Here is an 18,744-nt window from a genome sequence, read left to right as displayed (position 1 = left end):
AAAAATGTTTAGCGTTTCCTACATTTTCACTGTTCACGCAGTAAAACTTAAGCATCAAGCACGGCGTTTCAGTTTATTACTTGTTTACAAGTAACTCTATTCCCAAGACATTGCAGACGTTATCCACACATACATCTGAATGTACCTACAGAATTATATCATTGTATGACTCATAGTTCTGGTGATACGACGTTCATACATGGGAGTTTGATTTTTAAAAAGCTGATATAACACAAATGAGCAACACAGACCAAATCTTATACATTGTCAACACGCCTGTCTTTAAAAAATAAACAAAGTAAAAAATAAAAATTACTGTCAGCAAATATCAGCTCCCTTTCACTCCATCACGCTCCTTTTTAAGAAATTATTGGGGTATCAGTGTAGACAGCATATAGGAAGTAGGTTTTATTGCACCAGAACTATCACATTCCCTGACGAAGGGAAGTTTTTTGCTTCAAATGAGCCTTCCTGTCGTGTCACTGAATATTAACCATTCTTCCTGGAACACCCTATTCATTTGGTATTTGAGAATCTATTGTGCACATGTCCTACAAAAATAATAAAATTATTGAAGATATCATGGAATCTGAAAATAACAAAAATTCTAGAATGGAGAAGACCAATTTGCTTTTTTACAAATTGGGCATTTTTCTAATCGAAAAAATTAGGGGCACAGAACTATGTAGCTGAATTTTGGAAATAATCAATTAAAAACGTAACATACTAGAAGACTAAAATTTTGATTGTGAATAACTTTCCGACCCTCAGATCAAGAATATTTTATCAAAACATTATTTTCAGATGGATCAGTTACATTATTAACCCCAGTAAATTACATAAAAATACATGTTGAACAACCAGAGTTTATAATATTCTGTTTGAATAAGGGAACAGTCAACATGGGTAACAGTCATAGGGCCTACGCGAGTTATTCACATAAGTAGATAGAAAATAAGAAAATAAACAGTATACTACTGCTGGGAACTGCTCAAGAACAACTTTCTCTGTTACGTGCTTGATTTCTCGGGCTAGTGTTAGATCAACAGATTATGTTCTTACTTCAGTGCATTGCCTGCGCGTAGACTGCTGCAGTACATACAGACCCTCAGCTTCTGTGTAAGACACAACAAACAAAAGCTGATTTGCATTATTCTATTTTAGGTTTTGGTTGGTTCAACATTATGTTAATGGCGGCGGCTTTCCTATCGGCCATGGTGTGCGTGTTTGACACAACTGCCATGGCATACGTCATCCCGCTGTCGCAGTGCGACCTCAAGCTTTCCAGCATTGACAAGGGAGCCCTCAACGCCATCGGTTATGCTGGTAACTGCACAAGCGTGAATATTATCTTACTTCTCATTTAAGAATAACGCACTCAGCTGATCTCTACAGTAATTATCCAGCAAGTTACTAGTTCTCAGATTCACGTAGAAAAACGTATTTCCGTATGGTTGTGTGTGTGTGCGCGCGCGCGTGCGCGCGTACGCGCGCGCGCGCGCGCTCGTGTGTGTGTGTGTGTGTGTGTGTGTGTGTGTTACTGTTACTAAGAATGAACAGAAGTAAAAGATATGGTGCCAGAAAGGAAACATGGAGGAATTTTGACCTTAAAAATATTTCAATGTTTGGTAAATAGTTGATTGGCTGCATGCTCGTTTTTCGTAACACTATCACTATACACGATAAAGTACAGTACAAAATGTAGATAATAGTGGTGACTGTCCCTTCATTTGGTGTAAAAAAATAAAATAGCGCCGTTCGAGCGGTGCATTTCATCAAATAATCAAAGTGTCTGTCCGTTTCCGTCTTAAAATCTGTAAGCCACGTCTGTTTAAATATCAAATGAAAATTATTAAGGTGTCTACGAAATGCGAATACGAGATCTTCACTCTATAGGTATTCTACTTTTTGGAGGAGCATAGTCTGCTCTACATGTACTCAATATCAAGCTTAAGGTCGTCAGGTGACTCCGGTACAGCACTGGTTATGTTTTACGCAAAAACTGAACCTAAGTATTAGAAGAAGTACTCTGTTTTTACCATTTTGTTTATATGTAACTTCTATTTAGAATTACGGTTCCGCTACGGATGCAAAGAGAAAGCCGTAGAAGGAGTAAATCTTAGTTTCCATTCCAAAGTACCAAAAGGTCTTATTGTCGTTATCATACTAGTAGGATGCATTCGTCTCGTTAGTCTTCTTCTTCGAGGCATAGCCTAAAATTAGTATAGTTTCCGTATAAATACGAGAAGTCGTAGTTATTGAAAATACAGAAATTGAAGACTAGGAACTTATTTCAAATTATGTGGTAACGATGGTAAATGAACAAGAAATTCTCAGACAAAAGTAAGCGAAAAAACGACGGCAGTAGGCCTAAACAAAGTTATCTACAGTCTGTATTGCCCCCGAAGGCTTTGTTGCTCAAATATTTTGTTTCTCGCTGCCAACAACATCAATGACCTAACAGTTGTGGCAGTGTAGCTGTCCGGTATGCGTGTGTTACTGCAAATTAACTGCAACATTTCTACCACAGCACCTGATCGGTATGCGGGGTAGAAGTTGGTAGCCGTATGAGAGACATAGGAAAACATTTATCATGTGTGTATGTTTACTTCCTTTTACCTCTCTTACCTGCTAGGTACACACACGATTTTTTTTGTGTACACCTATGGCAAAATACCTTACAAATTACATAAATGTAATTTTTCTCCTTGTATGAATAATATTAAAATTCGGCACTTCAATTTTCAGTGTTCCCGTAAGGCTTTTTAATATTATGATAGTCCATCATGAATTTTAAATTTCTTAGTGTGTATCGTGACCTCAGCAACAGCTGCAGAGCTGTTTTTATGCTGGCGATTCATTTTCTTCCCTCTAAGTTCCTCTTTCTAGTCCGTGATTGAGCTATAACCCAAGAAGTCTGTTGTGTTTATGTTTCAAAAGACGGTCAAGACTGTGACTCTGTTAATCGCCATTGCTGTTCACTTCGCCTGACGGGTGTTCACTACGTTAGAGGGCAGAGCCACCAGTAGTACCCTAATTTCTGCGTAATCCACATTCAGTAGTGTTATAGTTTACTGAAAGTCAACCCAACACACTTTGAGGAGTGTTAGCGTGCATTCAGATGTATAACGACAGTCTTACCCATTTCTTTCGTTCTAAGCAGATTTAGAAACCATTATGTTTAAAATAAAGTAGTCACAATATGAAGCTCTACTACTAGCACCAACAAACCACATTCTGAATAATCATTTGAGAACCTTCGATGGATTTTTCCTTTCGATTTTCACCATTTGATTAATGGATATACGTGTGTGTTCTGTTCACTATTTTTATTGCTTTTAGATTGGCCTCCACTTAAATTGTAAAAATATTTTTCACAAAACGCTAAATTACTGTAGTAAGCTAGTACAAGCTTCAGTTCTATATGAGTCTCTGCACAGGAGACTGAAATGTGTTGTTTATTGTGTTAGTGGGTTTCATCGTACAGTTCAAAAGTTCAGGTACGTTTACTCTGTAAAGTAGTGTATACATAGTCGAGTAATGCGCCAAATTATTGCGTCAAAATTTTGACTATTATTGTGTGCTCATCTATAAGAAAGAGAGAAATGAATAAACGAAACACGAGAAAGAGTAACAGAGGCATATGGTCTAGATTTATAATTTGCTGCATTTTATGTCTCCAAACTTAATATTTTTGGAGTACTTTCAATAGCCAGCAATGATGTTTAAAAATGCATTGAACTTACATACTATGCTTACATCTTCTGGGTTTGTAGGGCTTGTAAGAGACAAAATTACATCGATGTATTTTCCTCATGTTCATAGTTCAGCAGAATCTACACAAAGCCATCTATTTTCATGAGCGCCACTATCCATCGTGTTGATACATTTAGTACAAAACATAGTACCTGCGAATAACTATTCTCTGACAAGTCTTCAATGGCTTGGAAGCTGGTTAATGCGGAAAATAAGTACCAGAAGTATTAAAAGCGTACAGTCTTTTTCTTATATACTTATGCTTCACTGTTATTCAATGTCAGACGTGCTCCGTGACATATTTTTCATTACGTTCCGTCGTTAAGCTTGACTTGACTTTACTCTTATGGAAAAGTCCATTACATTACCTGACACACGAGTAAATATACCTCTGAAATAAACTAATATTGAAATTAAATAAAAGCGAAATGAAAACGCAAGAATGGCAAGCCAACAAGGAACACAACGTGCAGTAAATGGAGCAATTCCAGCAGCTGCAATGTAATATTTATTTGCTTGTATCTAGATACTTCTGCTCAATAAGCTTGCCTGTTTGGGTTTACAATGCCATTTTCAAGTACACCTGTGGGTGTTGCCAAAAACGAATCTTATGTACATCTTACTTATGATCATGAACGTGTTTTTATGGATTACATTTCTACTTACGTCTACTTCGAGATGACGGTCATCTGGCATCCAGGGGCCAACTGGGAGCTTTCTATTGTGACATATTATTATTATAACCACTAGCCGGCAAAATACAAAATTTTTGGTGGTATCACGTGTTTGACAGCTAATTGACACTTGGGATCCTTAGATGCCAAATGCTTGCAGATTTTTTTTTTCTCTCTCTCTTGGGGGTCAGAGATGGTGCTTTTGTTGGATAGATATGCAGTTAATTTCTTTTGATTTGTTATCTGTAATTTCATATATTTATCTTTTCTCGTGGTGGAAAATTTTAATAAAATTTGCTAAGTAGGTCTTGTGGTTTAAGTCAGTTTGTTCAATGAGTAAGTCGTTCGTTAAATTCTTCATATGAGTATATATCTCCGATTCTTCCAAAATATTCATAGTACATTCTTTAGATATTTTGTGTAAAATTTGTATAGTGTTTCTAGTGTGTTCTACATTGTGTTCTTCATTTTTGAAGATGTATGTTGGACTTTGACTGACTGTTTTCACATGCTCTCGTATGTTCCTTGAATTTGGTGTGACGTCATAAGCGCGTGACTGCGTGTGAGATCGCTCTCTAAGTTTTCATCTATTTTTAGGTTTCAGATATATATTTTTAACTGTTTTTGTGACAATATTTACTATATAAGTGACTTATTAGTGGTTTCTTCATTCACCTCTGCATTTCTTGTGTTGTGGCCTGATATTTGTGAGTGTTTCGTATCGAGCAACTCAACCTCTTACCCGTATTTACATTCCGCGCTGACCAGTTGCAGCTGTAGCGGCGCATCGAAAGCTAAGTACTAATTAATTGTTTGTGTATAGTAGTTTATTTAGGAACTTTAGTAGTCTTCAACCGGTGTTCTTGGTGTTTTCCGGTGAAATAACTTCAGAAGAAATTTTTGCGAACTGCTTTCAGTTTCGTTACTGTCATTAGACGTTTGATTTTCTTTCTGTGTTAGTACACTCCTGGAAATTGAAATAAGAACACCGTGAATTCATTGTCCCAGGAAGGGGAAACTTTATTGACACATTCCTGGGGTCAGATACATCACATGATCACACTGACAGAACCACAGGCACATAGACACAAGCAACAGAGCATGCACAATGTCGGCACTAGTACAGTGTATATCCACCTTTCGCAGCAATGCAGGCTGCTATTCTCCCATGGAGACGATTGTAGAGATGCTGGATGTAGTCCTGTGGAACGGCTTGCCATGCTATTTCCACCTGGCGCCTCAGTTGGACCAGCGTTCGTGCTGGACGTGCAGACTGCGTGAGACGACGCTTCATCCAGTCCCAAACATGCTCAATGGGGGACAGATCCGGAGATCTTGCTGGCCAGGGTAGTTGACTTACACCTTCTAGAGCACGTTGGGTGGCACGGGATACATGCGGACGTGCATTGTCCTGTTGGAACAGCAAGTTCCCTTGCCGGTCTAGGAATGGTAGAACGATGGGTTCGATGACGGTTTGGATGTACCGTGCACTATTCAGTGTCCCCTCGACGATCACCAGTGGTGTACGGCCAGTGTAGGAGATCGCTCCCCACACCATGATGCCGGGTGTTGGCCCTGTGTGCCTCGGTCGTATGCAGTCCTGATTGTGGCGCTCACCTGCACGGCGCCAAACACGCATACGACCATCATTGGCACCAAGGCAGAAGCGACTCTCATCGCTGAAGACGACACGTCTCCATTCGTCCCTCCATTCACGCCTGTCGCGACACCACTGGAGGCGGGCTGCACGATGTTGGGGCGTGAGCGGAAGACGGCCTAACGGTGTGCGGGACCGTAGCCCAGCTTCAGCTTCATGGAGACGGTTGCGAATGGTCCTCGCCGATACCCCAGGAGCAACAGTGTCCCTAATTTGCTGGGAAGTGGCGGTGCGGTCCCCTACGGCACTGCGTAGGATCCTACGGTCTTGGCGTGCATCCGTGCGTCGCTGCGGTCCGTTCCCAGGTCGACGGGCACGTGCACCTTCCGCCGACCACTGGCGACAACATCGATGTACTGTGGAGACCTCACGCCCCACGTGTTGAGCAATTCGGCGGTACGTCCACCCGGCCTCCCGCATGCCCACTATACGCCCTCGCTCAAAGTCCGTCAACTGCACATACGGTTCACGTCCACGCTGTCGCGGCATGCTACCAGTGTTAAAGACTGCGATGGAGCTCCGTATGCCACGGCAAACTGGCTGACACTGACGGCGGCGGTGCACAAATGCTGCGCAGCTAGCGCGATTCGATGGCCAACACCGCGGTTCCTGGTGTGTCCGCTGTGCCGTGCGTGTGATCATTGCTTGTACAGCCCTCTCGCAGTGTCCGGAGCAAGTATGGTGGGTCTGACACACCGGTGTCAATGTGTTCTTTTTTCCATTTCCAGGAGTGTATTTTGTTATATTCTCATTTGTTGTTGATTAATACTGTCAATAATAGTAGTTACTTCCCTTGTAGAGCAAGTTTGTGATAATTGTAGTCAGTTTTTACCATCTTCTTATTGTAGTAGCGGAACTTAGATAAAGTTGTTTTCTTGTTTCAATAATTGTAAAATTTTACCATGAGTGAGAAGTGTGGGCTTTGCCGTAGGTTAGTGAGTAGTGGATTGCGGTGTGAGACTTGTTCGAAGTATTTTCACTGGGGGGAATGCAGTGCGGAAGCCAGTGGGCATTCTGGTGAGATCCTCTCCTGGAACTGCAGGTTATGTAGCAAGAGTAAGTTGATAGAGGAGCAGGAGCGTAAGATCTGTGCCCTTCAGGTGCAGTTGAAAAACGCACAGGAGGAGCTAGATAGGATGAGGAGGGAGAAGGGGGTTGGGGAATGGGAGCTGGCTGTTGGCAAGAGATCTGCTAGGAGAAGGAGATTTTCAGATAGTTTTACAATGGTGTTTGTAATAGATATGACCAACTGTCAGAGTCTAGTGGAGAGGAATCTCTAGTAGCTGTAGATGTAGGAAGTATGCAGCAGACCTCAGCAGTTACGGTGGCTAGGACAGTTGCAAAGTCTAAGAGAAAGAAGAAGGTTCTGCTGTTAGGTAGTTCTCATGGTAGAGGTGTAGGCCAGCAGTTGCAGGAAGTTTTGGGGAGTGAGTACCAGGTCACCAGCATTGTGAAGCCTAATGCAGGATTGGCTCAGGTGACTTTTAACATAGGGGGGTTATGTAGGGATTTTACTAAAGAGGATCAGGTAGTGATTGTGGGTGGGGCTGGTAATAGTATTGATAGGGATGGGGAGTATGACATAGATGGTGACCTGGAAAAGATAGCCACTCAGACTGGCAACACGAATGTGCATTTCGTGGATCTGTTTCAGCGTCACGATCGGCCTCATCTTAATACAGCCGTCAGGCGTAATAACATGAGACTTGGGGGTGCGCTGATGACAGAAGGCATGAGTCACATTTCAGTGGTGTCAGTGGAGTCTATCAGTAGGACGGGTTTCACTAGACATGGCCTGCACCTCAACAGGTATGGGAAGGGGAGGTTGGCAAAACTTATTGGTGACAGCATAGGTGGGGGTGGTGGGATCATTCATGGGAAAATTCCGGTAGTTGTGGGTGTTAGAGCTGTACCTTTTTTAGATTGAAGTCAGCTGATAGGTATTCCTGCTTAAGGGAAGTCTCTCTAACAAAGAAACCACTTTCTACAAAGCTTGGGTATCCGATTAATGAGGGAATTAGTATATTTCATCAAAATATACAAGGTATTAGAGATAAAGTTAGTGAACTGCTTATAGATGTTGACTCTGAAATTATTGGTATATCTGAACACTTCTTAAATAAGGAGATAATTCAGAGGCTTCCTTTACCAGGATACAGGTTGGCTGGCAGCTTTTCTAGGAGCTCTTTGCGGTGTGGGGGAGTAGCCATGTATGTGAAAAACGGTATCCCATTTGAGTCAATTGATGTTTCAAAGTACTGCACTGAAAAGGTGTTTGAATGTTGTGCAGGTGTGGTTAAATTTAGTGGAGCTAAACTTCTTACTGTTGTTATTTATAGATCCCCAGACTCCGATTTCACAACATTTTTGCTAAAGCTAGAGGAGGTTCTTGGTTCACTTTATAGGAAATACGAAAAGTTAGTTATATGTGGTGACTTCAATATTAATTGTATAAGTGATTGTGCAAGGAAAAGGATACTGGTAGACCTCCTTAATTCATATAATCTTATGCAAACCGTATTCTTTCCAACGAGAGTGCAAGGGAACAGTAGAACAACCATAGACAATATTTTTGTTCATTTGTCATTATTAGAAGGGCATTCTGTTAGCAAAACGGTGAATGGCCTTTCAGATCATGATGCACAAACTTTAAGTCTAAAAGATTTTTGTGCTTCAACACATGTTAAATATAGTTACCAACTTTTTAGGAAAGCTGATCCAGTTGCTGTACAGACTTTTGTAAACCTTATCAAGGAACAAGAGTGGCAAGATGTTTATAGTGCTGATACAGTAGACGATAAACATAATGCTTTCCTCAAGACTTTTCTCGTGCTCTTTGAAAGTTGCTTTCCGTTAGAACGTTCAAAACAGGGTACTAGCACAAACAGGCAGCCTGGGTGGCTGACTAAAGGGATAAGAATATCTTGTAGAACAAAGTGGCAATTATATCAAAACGTTAGAAACAGTCAAAATCTAAATGCAGCAGCCCATTACAAACAGTATTGTAAGGTGCTTAAAAAAGTTAGTAGGAAGGCAAAAAGTACGTGGTATGCAGATAGAATAGCGAAGTCTCAGGATAAAATTAAAACCATATGGTCAGTCGTAAAGGAAGTGGCTGGTCTGCAGAGACAGGTCGAGAATATAGAATCAGCGCGTAGTGGGGATGTCCATGTTACTGATAAGTCGCATATATGTACAGTAGTCAATAATCACTTTCTGAATATAGCAGGTGAACTAAATAGAAACCTAGTCCCAACAGGGAATCATATAGCACTCTTAGAAAAAAGTGTTCCGAGACTGTTATCTGAAATGCTCCTCCATGATACTGACAAGAGGGAGATTGAGTTAATAATTAAATCACTAAAGACCAAGAACTCTCATGGATATGACGGGGTATCTAGCAGAATACTGAAGTATTGTTCCACGTATGTTAGCTCAGTACTTAGCCGTATCTGTAACTTTTCCTTTAGGAGTGGTCGGTTTCCTGACCGATTAAAGTACTCGGTAGTGAAGCCACTTTATAAAAAGGGAGACAGGGATAATGTTGTCAGTTATAGACCTATTTCTATGCCATCGGTGTTTGCTAAAGTTATCAGAGGGTTGTATATACAAGGTTACTGCAGCATTTAAATTCACATAATTTGCTGTCAAATGTACAGTTTGGTTTTAGAAATGGCTTAACAACTGAAAATGCTATAGTCTCTTTTCTCTGTGAGGTTTTGGACGGATTAAATAAAAGGTTGCGAACGTTAGGTGTTTTCTTTGATTTAACGAAGGCTTTTTACTGTGTTGACCACAAAATATTACTGCAGAAGTTGCAACATTATGGAGTAAGGGGAGTAGCTTACAATTGGTTCGCCTCCTACTTTAAGAACAGAAAGCAGAAGGTAATCCTCCGCAATATTGAGAGTGGTAATGAAGTTCAGTCCCAATGGGGCACTGTTAAATGGGGCGTTCCCCAAGGGTCGGTGCTGGGGCCACTGCTGTTCCTTATTTATGTAAATGATATGCCTTCTAGTATTACAGGTGATTCAAAAATATTTCTGTTTGCTGATGACACCACCTTGGTAGTGAAGGATCTTGTATGTAATATTGAAACATTATCAAATAATGTAGTTCATGATATAAGTTCGTGGCTTGTGGAAAATAATTTGATGCTAAATCACAGTAAGACTCAGTTTTTACAGTTTCTAACACACAATTCAACAAGAACTGAAATTTTAATCAGACAGAATGGGCATGTTATAAGAGAGACGGAACAGTTCAAGTTCCTAGGCATATGGATAGATAGTAAGCTGTTGTGGAAAGCCCATGTTCAGGATCTTGTTCAGAAACTAAATGCCGCTTTATTTACCATTAGAACAGTATCTGAAATAAGTGACATTTCAACACGAAAAGTAGTATACTTCACATATTTTCATACGCTTATGTCATATGGTATTATTTTTTGGGGTAATTCTTCTGATTCAAAAAGGGTATTTTTGACTCAAAAATGGGCTGTTCGAGCTATGTATGGTGTAAGTTCGAAAACCTCTTGTCGACCCCTATTCAATAGTCTGGGAATTTTGACATTGCCCTCACAGTATGTATTTTCTTTAATGTCGTTTGTTGTTAGCAATATCAGCTTATTCCTAAGAGTTAGCAGCTTTCACTCAGTTAATACTAGGCAGAAATCAAATCTGCATGTGGAATGCACTTCCTTGACTCTTGTGCAGAAAGGAGTGCAGTATTCTGCTGCATCCATTTTCAATAAGCTGCCACAAGAACTCAAAAATCTTAGCAGTAGCCCAAATACTTTTAAGTCTAAACTGAAGAGTTTCCTCATGGCTCACTCCTTCTATTCTGTCGAGGAGCTCCTGGAAGAGATAAAAAATTAAGCAAATTCCAGTGTTACATTCTTGATTTTCTTTATTTAAACTAACGACTTGTCGCCTGAATATGTTTCTTATATTTCATTTTATCTGTTTCTACAATTGTGTTATAATTTCATGTATTGACTCGTTCCATGACCGTGGAGACTTCTCCTAAATGTGGTCCCACGGAACAATAAATAAATAAATAAATAAATAAATAAATAATGCTGGTGTTTCTTCTTGTTCGTCCGTTGTAAGATATTTTACAGTTTTCACAAGAAATTTTGTTGAACCCTGTGTTCGGAAATTTTGGAAATTTCGCGTTTCCTGATGGAATTCTTGTTTTAAGATTATTGGTCATGCGAAAGACTAATTTTATATTTGTCTTACGTAAAATTTCGTTCATTTTATTCCTTATCTGGCCTAGATAATTTGTTAGTACATATGTTACCTTCGTTTTGGTTGTAGGTTCTCTTTTCGGTGATATATCCTTATGTTTGCATTGTTTTTTAGGTTTTGTTTGTTGATTATACATTCTGAACGCTATATTTGGGTGGAAATATTTTTCTGTGCTATGTATTGTGGTATTGTGATTCTTTTTGTATTACATGTTGCTCTAGGTACAAATTAACAATTCCGTTGACTACTGATTGAAGAATTGTCATTAATGATGCTGCCTGTAGTGGTTGTTTTTCTATATAGTTCGAAAATATGAATGTTGTATATTGTACGTGGTTTACAGAGATGTTGGTCTCAGTTTCTTTGGTAAAGTTTGTTTTTGGTTATAGGTTGTTAATTTTTGGGAGTATTTCTCGGATTTCAGCATTGTCACGATTTATTAGCAAAAGGGTATCGTCTACATATTTGTAGTAAAATACAATTTTCCAGTTAATTGTCTGTTGAAACTTTGAAATGTTTCTTCTAATTTATTTAAAAATGTCTACAATTACAACTACTATGCAGTTGCCCACTGCAAACCCGACCTCTTCTGTATAGAATTTCTTGTTACATTCAAAGCAATTTGTAGAGAGTGAGAGCTGTGGCAGAGCAGATCTGTGAATTTGTGGATTTCTGTGATTGAAATGCTTCTATTTTGAAAAATCTTTTTATAATATCTATTGTTTCTGCAACTGGGGAATTGGTGTATAGATTTGTAATATCAAATTAGATTAATTTCGCAGTTTGGGAGATTTGTACGGGATAAGGTTCATGTGTTTCTCACAGTGTATATTTTATTGTATGTGTATTTCATAGTTAACGGTTTATTTAATTTTTTACTTCATAGATAGGTGGGCTGTCTATGCAGTCGACAACTGGACAGATAGGGATTTGTGGTTTATGTATCTTTGGATGGACATGTGATGTGGTGGTGTGTGGATTCATGACATCGTCTCTATTCTTTTCTTGGTCAGTGAAAATTACGTTACAGTTTTTATGGGTTTTTAGTGTAGGCGACAGACATGTTGGGGTTATGTTGTATTTGTGTAAATTTATTATATTAGAAAAGAATAATTACCTTAATTACACAGTTTGATTGATAAAACTGTACTGTTTTCTTTATCAGATAGAGCTTCTATCGCATCTTGAGTGGTAAATTTTTCATTTATGCTGTTGAGGGTGTGGCGTTCTGTCTGTCTGTTACGGGTATTTCTGTGTTGAAGTTCTATTTCTATACTTTTCGCCACTTTTGCTGTTGATTCATTTTTTTCTCTGATCAATGCCAACTTTTGTTGTTGCGATCAGTTGTTCAATCGATGTGCTGTGTAACTGTAATATCAGCTTTTATTTTAGGCCTTATTTGATTAAGTTAATTTCTTCCTTCCTGCACGAAATTCTAGAGTGGACAAACGGGAAGAAACATGAACATTATATTTAAAGAATATACGAGAACACGTGAAAGTAAAAATTCAATGTTATACCTACATCTTAAAAATGAAGAACACAAGCGCAGAACACACTGGAAGCAGTGCACAAATTTTACACAAAATATCTGAGGGACACGCTATGAGGGTTGCACAGAAAATAATGCAACACATTTTTTTTTCAGCCGAAAACAATGCTACGAACAAGAAATGTTGCTTATGCATTATTTGAAGTCTCCTGAGTGAGCGCACCAAGTTTCCGTCACTTCCAACAGATAGCATAGCTGTAGGACAGTTTCAAAATGGCGTCTATAGGCGATGTGCGCTACAAGCAACGTTCCGTCATTGAATTTCTCACTGTAGAGAAAGAAACTTTGGGAAATATTCACAAACGCTTGTGCAAAGTCTATGGTGCATCTGCTGCCGACAGAAGTACAGTAAGTCGCTGGGCAGAGAGTGTGAGGTCGGGGAGACCATCCGCAGCTGTCACATCTTACATGTTACAGCGAGCTGATCTTCTCATTCACGAGGACAGACGCATTACGACTCGGCAGTTGGCGCTGCCTCTGTCAGTCAGCAAAGGAAGTTCGACAGTGAAGCACCTCCAGGACAAACATTCGTACCGAGAGCGCATACACGCCCTTGTTTCGCGCTGGAAGAAGGTCATAGAACGGGATGGAGATTGCTTGGAAAAATAGGGTGTGTGGACAAAACACCATTCATCCGTGTGTAGTTCTCACTATTCAATAAAGAATTGTTGAAGAAAAGAAAATGCAGTGCACTACTTTCTGGGCAACCGTCCTATGAATGTTTTGGAAGAATTAGAGATATACACTGAGGTAACAATAGTCATGGAATACCTCCTAATATTGTGTCGGACCTCTTTTTCCCCGGTGCAGTGCAGTAGCTGGACCTGCATGGGCTTAACAAATCGATGGAAGTCATCTGCAGAAACATTAAGCCATACTGCCTATATAGCTGTTAATAACTGCGAAAGTGCTGCCAGTGCACGATTTAATGTACGAACTGATCTCTCGATTATGTCCGTAAATTTTAGATGGGATTCGTGATGAGCGATCTGTGTGCTCATATCATCCGCTTAAATTGTCCAAAATGTTCTTCAAATCAACCACGAGCAGTTGTGGTCCAGTAACATCGTCCATTGTTATGTACAAAAATTCAGTCGTTACTTGGGAACATGACGTCCATGAATGACTGCAGATGGTCTATAAGTGGGCAAACAGACCAGAGTACCAAGTCCATTCCATGTAAAAACAGCCTAACTCATTGTGGAACCACCACCAGTTTGCAGAGTGCCTTATTGAAAAGTTGGGCCCATGGCTTCATGTCGTCTGCGCCACACACGAACTCCAGTCAGCTCTTACAAACTGAAAGGGATTCATCCCATCAGGCCACGGTTTTCCAGTCATCTCAGGTGCAATCTGTGTGTTTGGAGAGACGCTGCAGACGATGTCGTGCTGTTAGCAAAGATACTTACGTCAGCCGTCTGCTGACATAGCCCATTAACGTGAAATTTCGCCGCAGTGTCCTAACGGATATGTTCTTCGTACGTCCTAGATTGATTTCTGTGATTATTTCACGCAATGTTGTTTGTCAGTTAGCACTGACAATTCTGTGGAAAAGCCGCTATCCTCGGTCGTTAAGTGAAGGCCGTCGGCCGCTGCGTTGTCCGTTGTGAGAGGTAAAGCCTGAAATTTCATATCTCGACACAGTCTTGACACTGCGGATCTCGGAATATCGAATTCCCTAACGATTTCCGAACTGGTATACCTCAAACGTCTAGCTCCAACTACCATTCCGGGTTCAAAACCTGTTATTCTAGACATGCGACCATAATCACGTCGGAAACCTTTTCTAATGAATCACTTGAGTGCAAATGATAGCTCCACCAATGAAATTCCTTTTATACCTTACGTAAGCGATACTGTCGCCGTCTGCATATGTGGCTGTCGCAGTCCCATGACTTTAGTCAACAAGTGCACATTCATACGAAAAATTCTCCGAATGACTTACTCAATAAACAAGCAGACCTGAAATGCAGGCCCAACTTAGAAAATGTCATTGAAATTTTCGACCACGAGAAAGGATAAATATATGAAATCGTAGATAACAAATCCAAAAAAAATTTAACCGTATAATATCTACGCAAAAAATCCACCATCCCTGACTCGCAAGATAAAAAATGTAGCATATGGCATCTAAGGATCCCAAGCGTCAACTAGCTGTCAAAAAACACGTATTATCACCAAAAAATTTATATTTTTACCCTTACGTGGTTATAATAACAATATTTCACAATAGAAAGCTCACAGTTTGTCCCTGGATGCCAGATGACGGTCGTCTCCAACTAGACGTAAGTAGAAATGTTATCTATAAAAATATGTTCATGATCTTAAGCAAGATGTACGTAAGCATTGTAAACCGAAACAGGCAAGCTTATTACGCAGAAATGTTTAGATGCAAACGAATAAAGGTTAAATTGCAGCTACTGGAACTGATTTCTTGTAAAATGTCGTATTCGGAGTAGTTCATGCTGCAGGCCCTACTGAAAAAAAACCTTTTCTTTTGAAATCGTGAATTAATTTTTTCATCTTCCTACACTCTTTGGTTTCACAGCATCAGAGATAATGAATTCTGTGGAGTTTAATTTTGATCGCTTACCAAATAAAGGATATTCTCACACGGGGCTTAGCAACGGGACGATGTTATTTCGTTCATCAATACCACATGCATGCCATCTCACAAACATTTGCATGCGATTAGAGAGACACTGAGCGTGCACCCATAATTATGTGATACCATGAGCAGGCTAAGCAAAGTTGTTACCTCTGAGCATCTGTAGGAAACTGACGGAACAAACATACACCAACTGTTTCGCTGATCACAGTCTTACACATACAGGTTTAACATGGAAATAAATGAATTTAAGTTTTCAGTTGACATTAAATCATACAAAATGTTCTCGCGATTAACTAGAAACACACAACAGATAGATACACATCTTATTACTAGCCAAACGGAAGCATGTGTAATACCACCATGTTGGGAGCGGGGGTGGACTGAATGACGTAAAGACTGGGTAAAATTATAACGTGGAGTTGCATTAATCAAACTTCAGATCCTTACCAACAGTCGCTTCATGCAAAACGTTCAGCGGTAACCACATGATTAATACCAAACAGATAACTGAACGCAAATGGCGGGAACATAAGGTCGTACGTCACTTACAAAGAAAGTATGCTAAAACTGAGAAAATTCTTAATCGAAACTGGGACAGTTTCAATAGTATTCATTGAAGCGATCTCTAACTGCAAAACTGAAGCAATTGATTTTGGCTGCACAAACCTACCATACGGCAAATGGTGGGTGCATATTGGTGGACACTATTTACAGGAAATTCGGTGAAACCACATGTGGCCAAATCCCACATACAAAGATATACCCTTGATTTTGACGAAAGTAAATCAAAATGGTACCATACGAAAAAAGTACGTGATTTTACATCTTTTCCAACACTTCGTGACCGCTCTGTAAACGTAATTACACTGACGTGACAGAAGTCATGGCATATCGATATTCACATATATAGATGACGGCAGTATAGCGCACACAAGGTATAGATGGGCAGTGCATTGGTGGAGCTGTCATTTCTGCTTAGGAGAGTTGTGCAAAAAGGTGACTGCACGACGGGTTTTAACAGTCTTTGAACGCGGAATGGTAGCTGGAGCAAGACGCATCAGACATCCCGTTACGGAAACAGTTATGGAATTCAATATTCCGAGATCCACAGTGTCAAGAATGTGCCGAAAATACCTAATTTCAGGCATTGCTTCTCACGGGACAACACAGAGGCGAACGGCTTTCACTTAACGACCGAGAGCAGCGGCGTTTGCGTAGAGTTGTCAGTGCTAACATTTAAGCAACACTGCGTGAAATAACCGCAGAAGTCAATGTGGGACGTATCCATTAGCACAGTGCGGCTAAGTCTGGCATTAATGGGCTATGGCAGGAGACGACCGACATGAGTGCCTTTGCTAACAGCACGACATCGCCTTCAGTGCCTCTCCTGGGCTTGTGACCATGGTAAGAGCTGAGGGTAGGGTTCGAGTGTGGCGAACACTATGAACCCATGGATACAAGCTGTCAACAAGGCACTGTGAAAGCTGGTGCTGATTCCATAATGGTGTAGGCTTTGTTTGTATGGAACAGACTGCGTCCTCTGGATGTTCGACTACTTGGAGGCCATTAGCTCTCATTCATGGCCGTCAGGTTCCCAAACAACGATGGAGTTTTTATCGAAGACAATGCGCCATAACACCAGGCCAAAATTGCTCGCGATTGGTTTGAAGAATATTCCGGACAATTCGACCGAATGGTTTGGCCACCCAGATCACCCGACATGAGTCCATCGAACATATATGGGACATATCAAGATGTCAAATCGTGTACAAAACCCTGCACCGACAACAGCTTCGCAATTATGAATATCGATAGAGGCAGCATGGCTCAATATTTTTGCAGAGTACTTCCAACGACTTGTGAAGAACATGACACGTCGAGATAAAGCTCTGTGCGGGGCAAAAGGAGGTATGACACGATATTAGTAGGTATACCATGACTTTTGACACATCAAAGAAGAGCGTACACTTGTGGTTCACACTCGACCTGGATGATCACGACTGAGTCCCCCTTTTACTTTTTAAACCACCGAAATAATACTAATTAATACACTTCTCTAGGTTTCTGTGACTACGTTGATGTTGAAAGTCAGATAATTAGCGTTTTCAGTAACGAACCAGCATATTCCAATGCCCTCTTTTGTACTACAACATTACGAGCCCTGATGTGATGTGCCATACATCTAAAGCCAGTCGAATAACTGCGATGTGGCAGAACCGGAGGGACAACGATTCCTTGTTCAAACTCAGTATAGGGTGCAGGTTTTTCATTGGCTGTGAGCAACCTGACATCTCTTAACCTGGTAACGCCGTTTATCTTTGGTGCTAACTTCCCGTTGTAGAATTTTTCGACAAAGGTTAAGTTGGTACAACGTCACTTCACTCCCATTATCTATAGTTAGCCCTAAGCTTACCTGTTTTCCCTTCACTCTCCTTCTTATGCATTCAAACGCACAGCAATGGAAATGGAGGTAAGGAAAAGATGTGTGACATTTAAAGTAAACACAGATGGCTCCACTTTTCTGTTCAGTAAACATTAATTCCTATATCATTCTACAATACCAAATTAGGATCGTGTGAACATAGTAAATGGAGCTGAACTATCAGTTCCGCTTCCGTATAAAGAAATTGGATGCAGACAGTATATAAATTATACGTTAGTTCATACAATGTACTTACGCAAAGTAAAATAAAAAATATTTCTTGAACGTAATAAAATTTCATAGCTATTAGCAATTACTAAAATTATAAATGATACATTACCGTGTATGGTGTTAAATATTTCCACGACTTGCAGTAGTCTGCTGCTACACATTGCTCGTAGAAGCAACTTTGGAAAATTGTGGTAAGGTCTTGTGGGACCAACAGCTAAGGTCATCGGTCCCTAAGGTTACACATTACTTTCTAACTAAAACTAACTTACGGTATGGACAACACTCACACCCATGCTGGAGGGAGGACTCGAACCCCCGACGGGGGGAGCCGCGCAGCCCGTGACAAGGCGCCTCTGACCGCGCGGCTACCCTACGCTGGTCGTAGAAGCTAGAAATAGACTTAATTTGTATAACATCACTCACCTGTTGAACACAGACAGGGGACACTCAGTCTCACAAGACTCCACTCAACACCGTGCAAGGTGATGCAGATGACGCTGCTACTATGTAGAATATCTTAGTCGTCGCAACCAAAACTAGTGAACTCCCTATTAAAGAGGACTCTCAGTCATTCTCAGTGATCAAACCT

The 18,744-nt window shown here is 40.3% G+C and overlaps 1 protein-coding gene across 1 annotated transcript in view; it reads left to right on the top strand.

Annotated features, from left to right (window-relative positions):
* The window catches only part of LOC124613372, a 148,340-nt gene that overhangs the window by 3,067 nt on the left and 126,529 nt on the right, over positions 1-18,744 (top strand). Inside the window, exon 3 of the mRNA XM_047142073.1 lies at positions 1,165-1,326. Coding sequence (XP_046998029.1) covers positions 1,165-1,326 — 162 coding nt within the window. The remainder of the gene's footprint in view (positions 1-1,164; positions 1,327-18,744) is intronic.

Source organism: Schistocerca americana, chromosome 4, assembly GCF_021461395.2.
Source record: "Schistocerca americana isolate TAMUIC-IGC-003095 chromosome 4, iqSchAmer2.1, whole genome shotgun sequence".
Taxonomy (NCBI): domain Eukaryota; kingdom Metazoa; phylum Arthropoda; class Insecta; order Orthoptera; family Acrididae; genus Schistocerca; species Schistocerca americana.
Note: the sequence above shows the minus strand (reverse complement) of the source record. Positions and strands in the feature narration are given on the sequence as shown.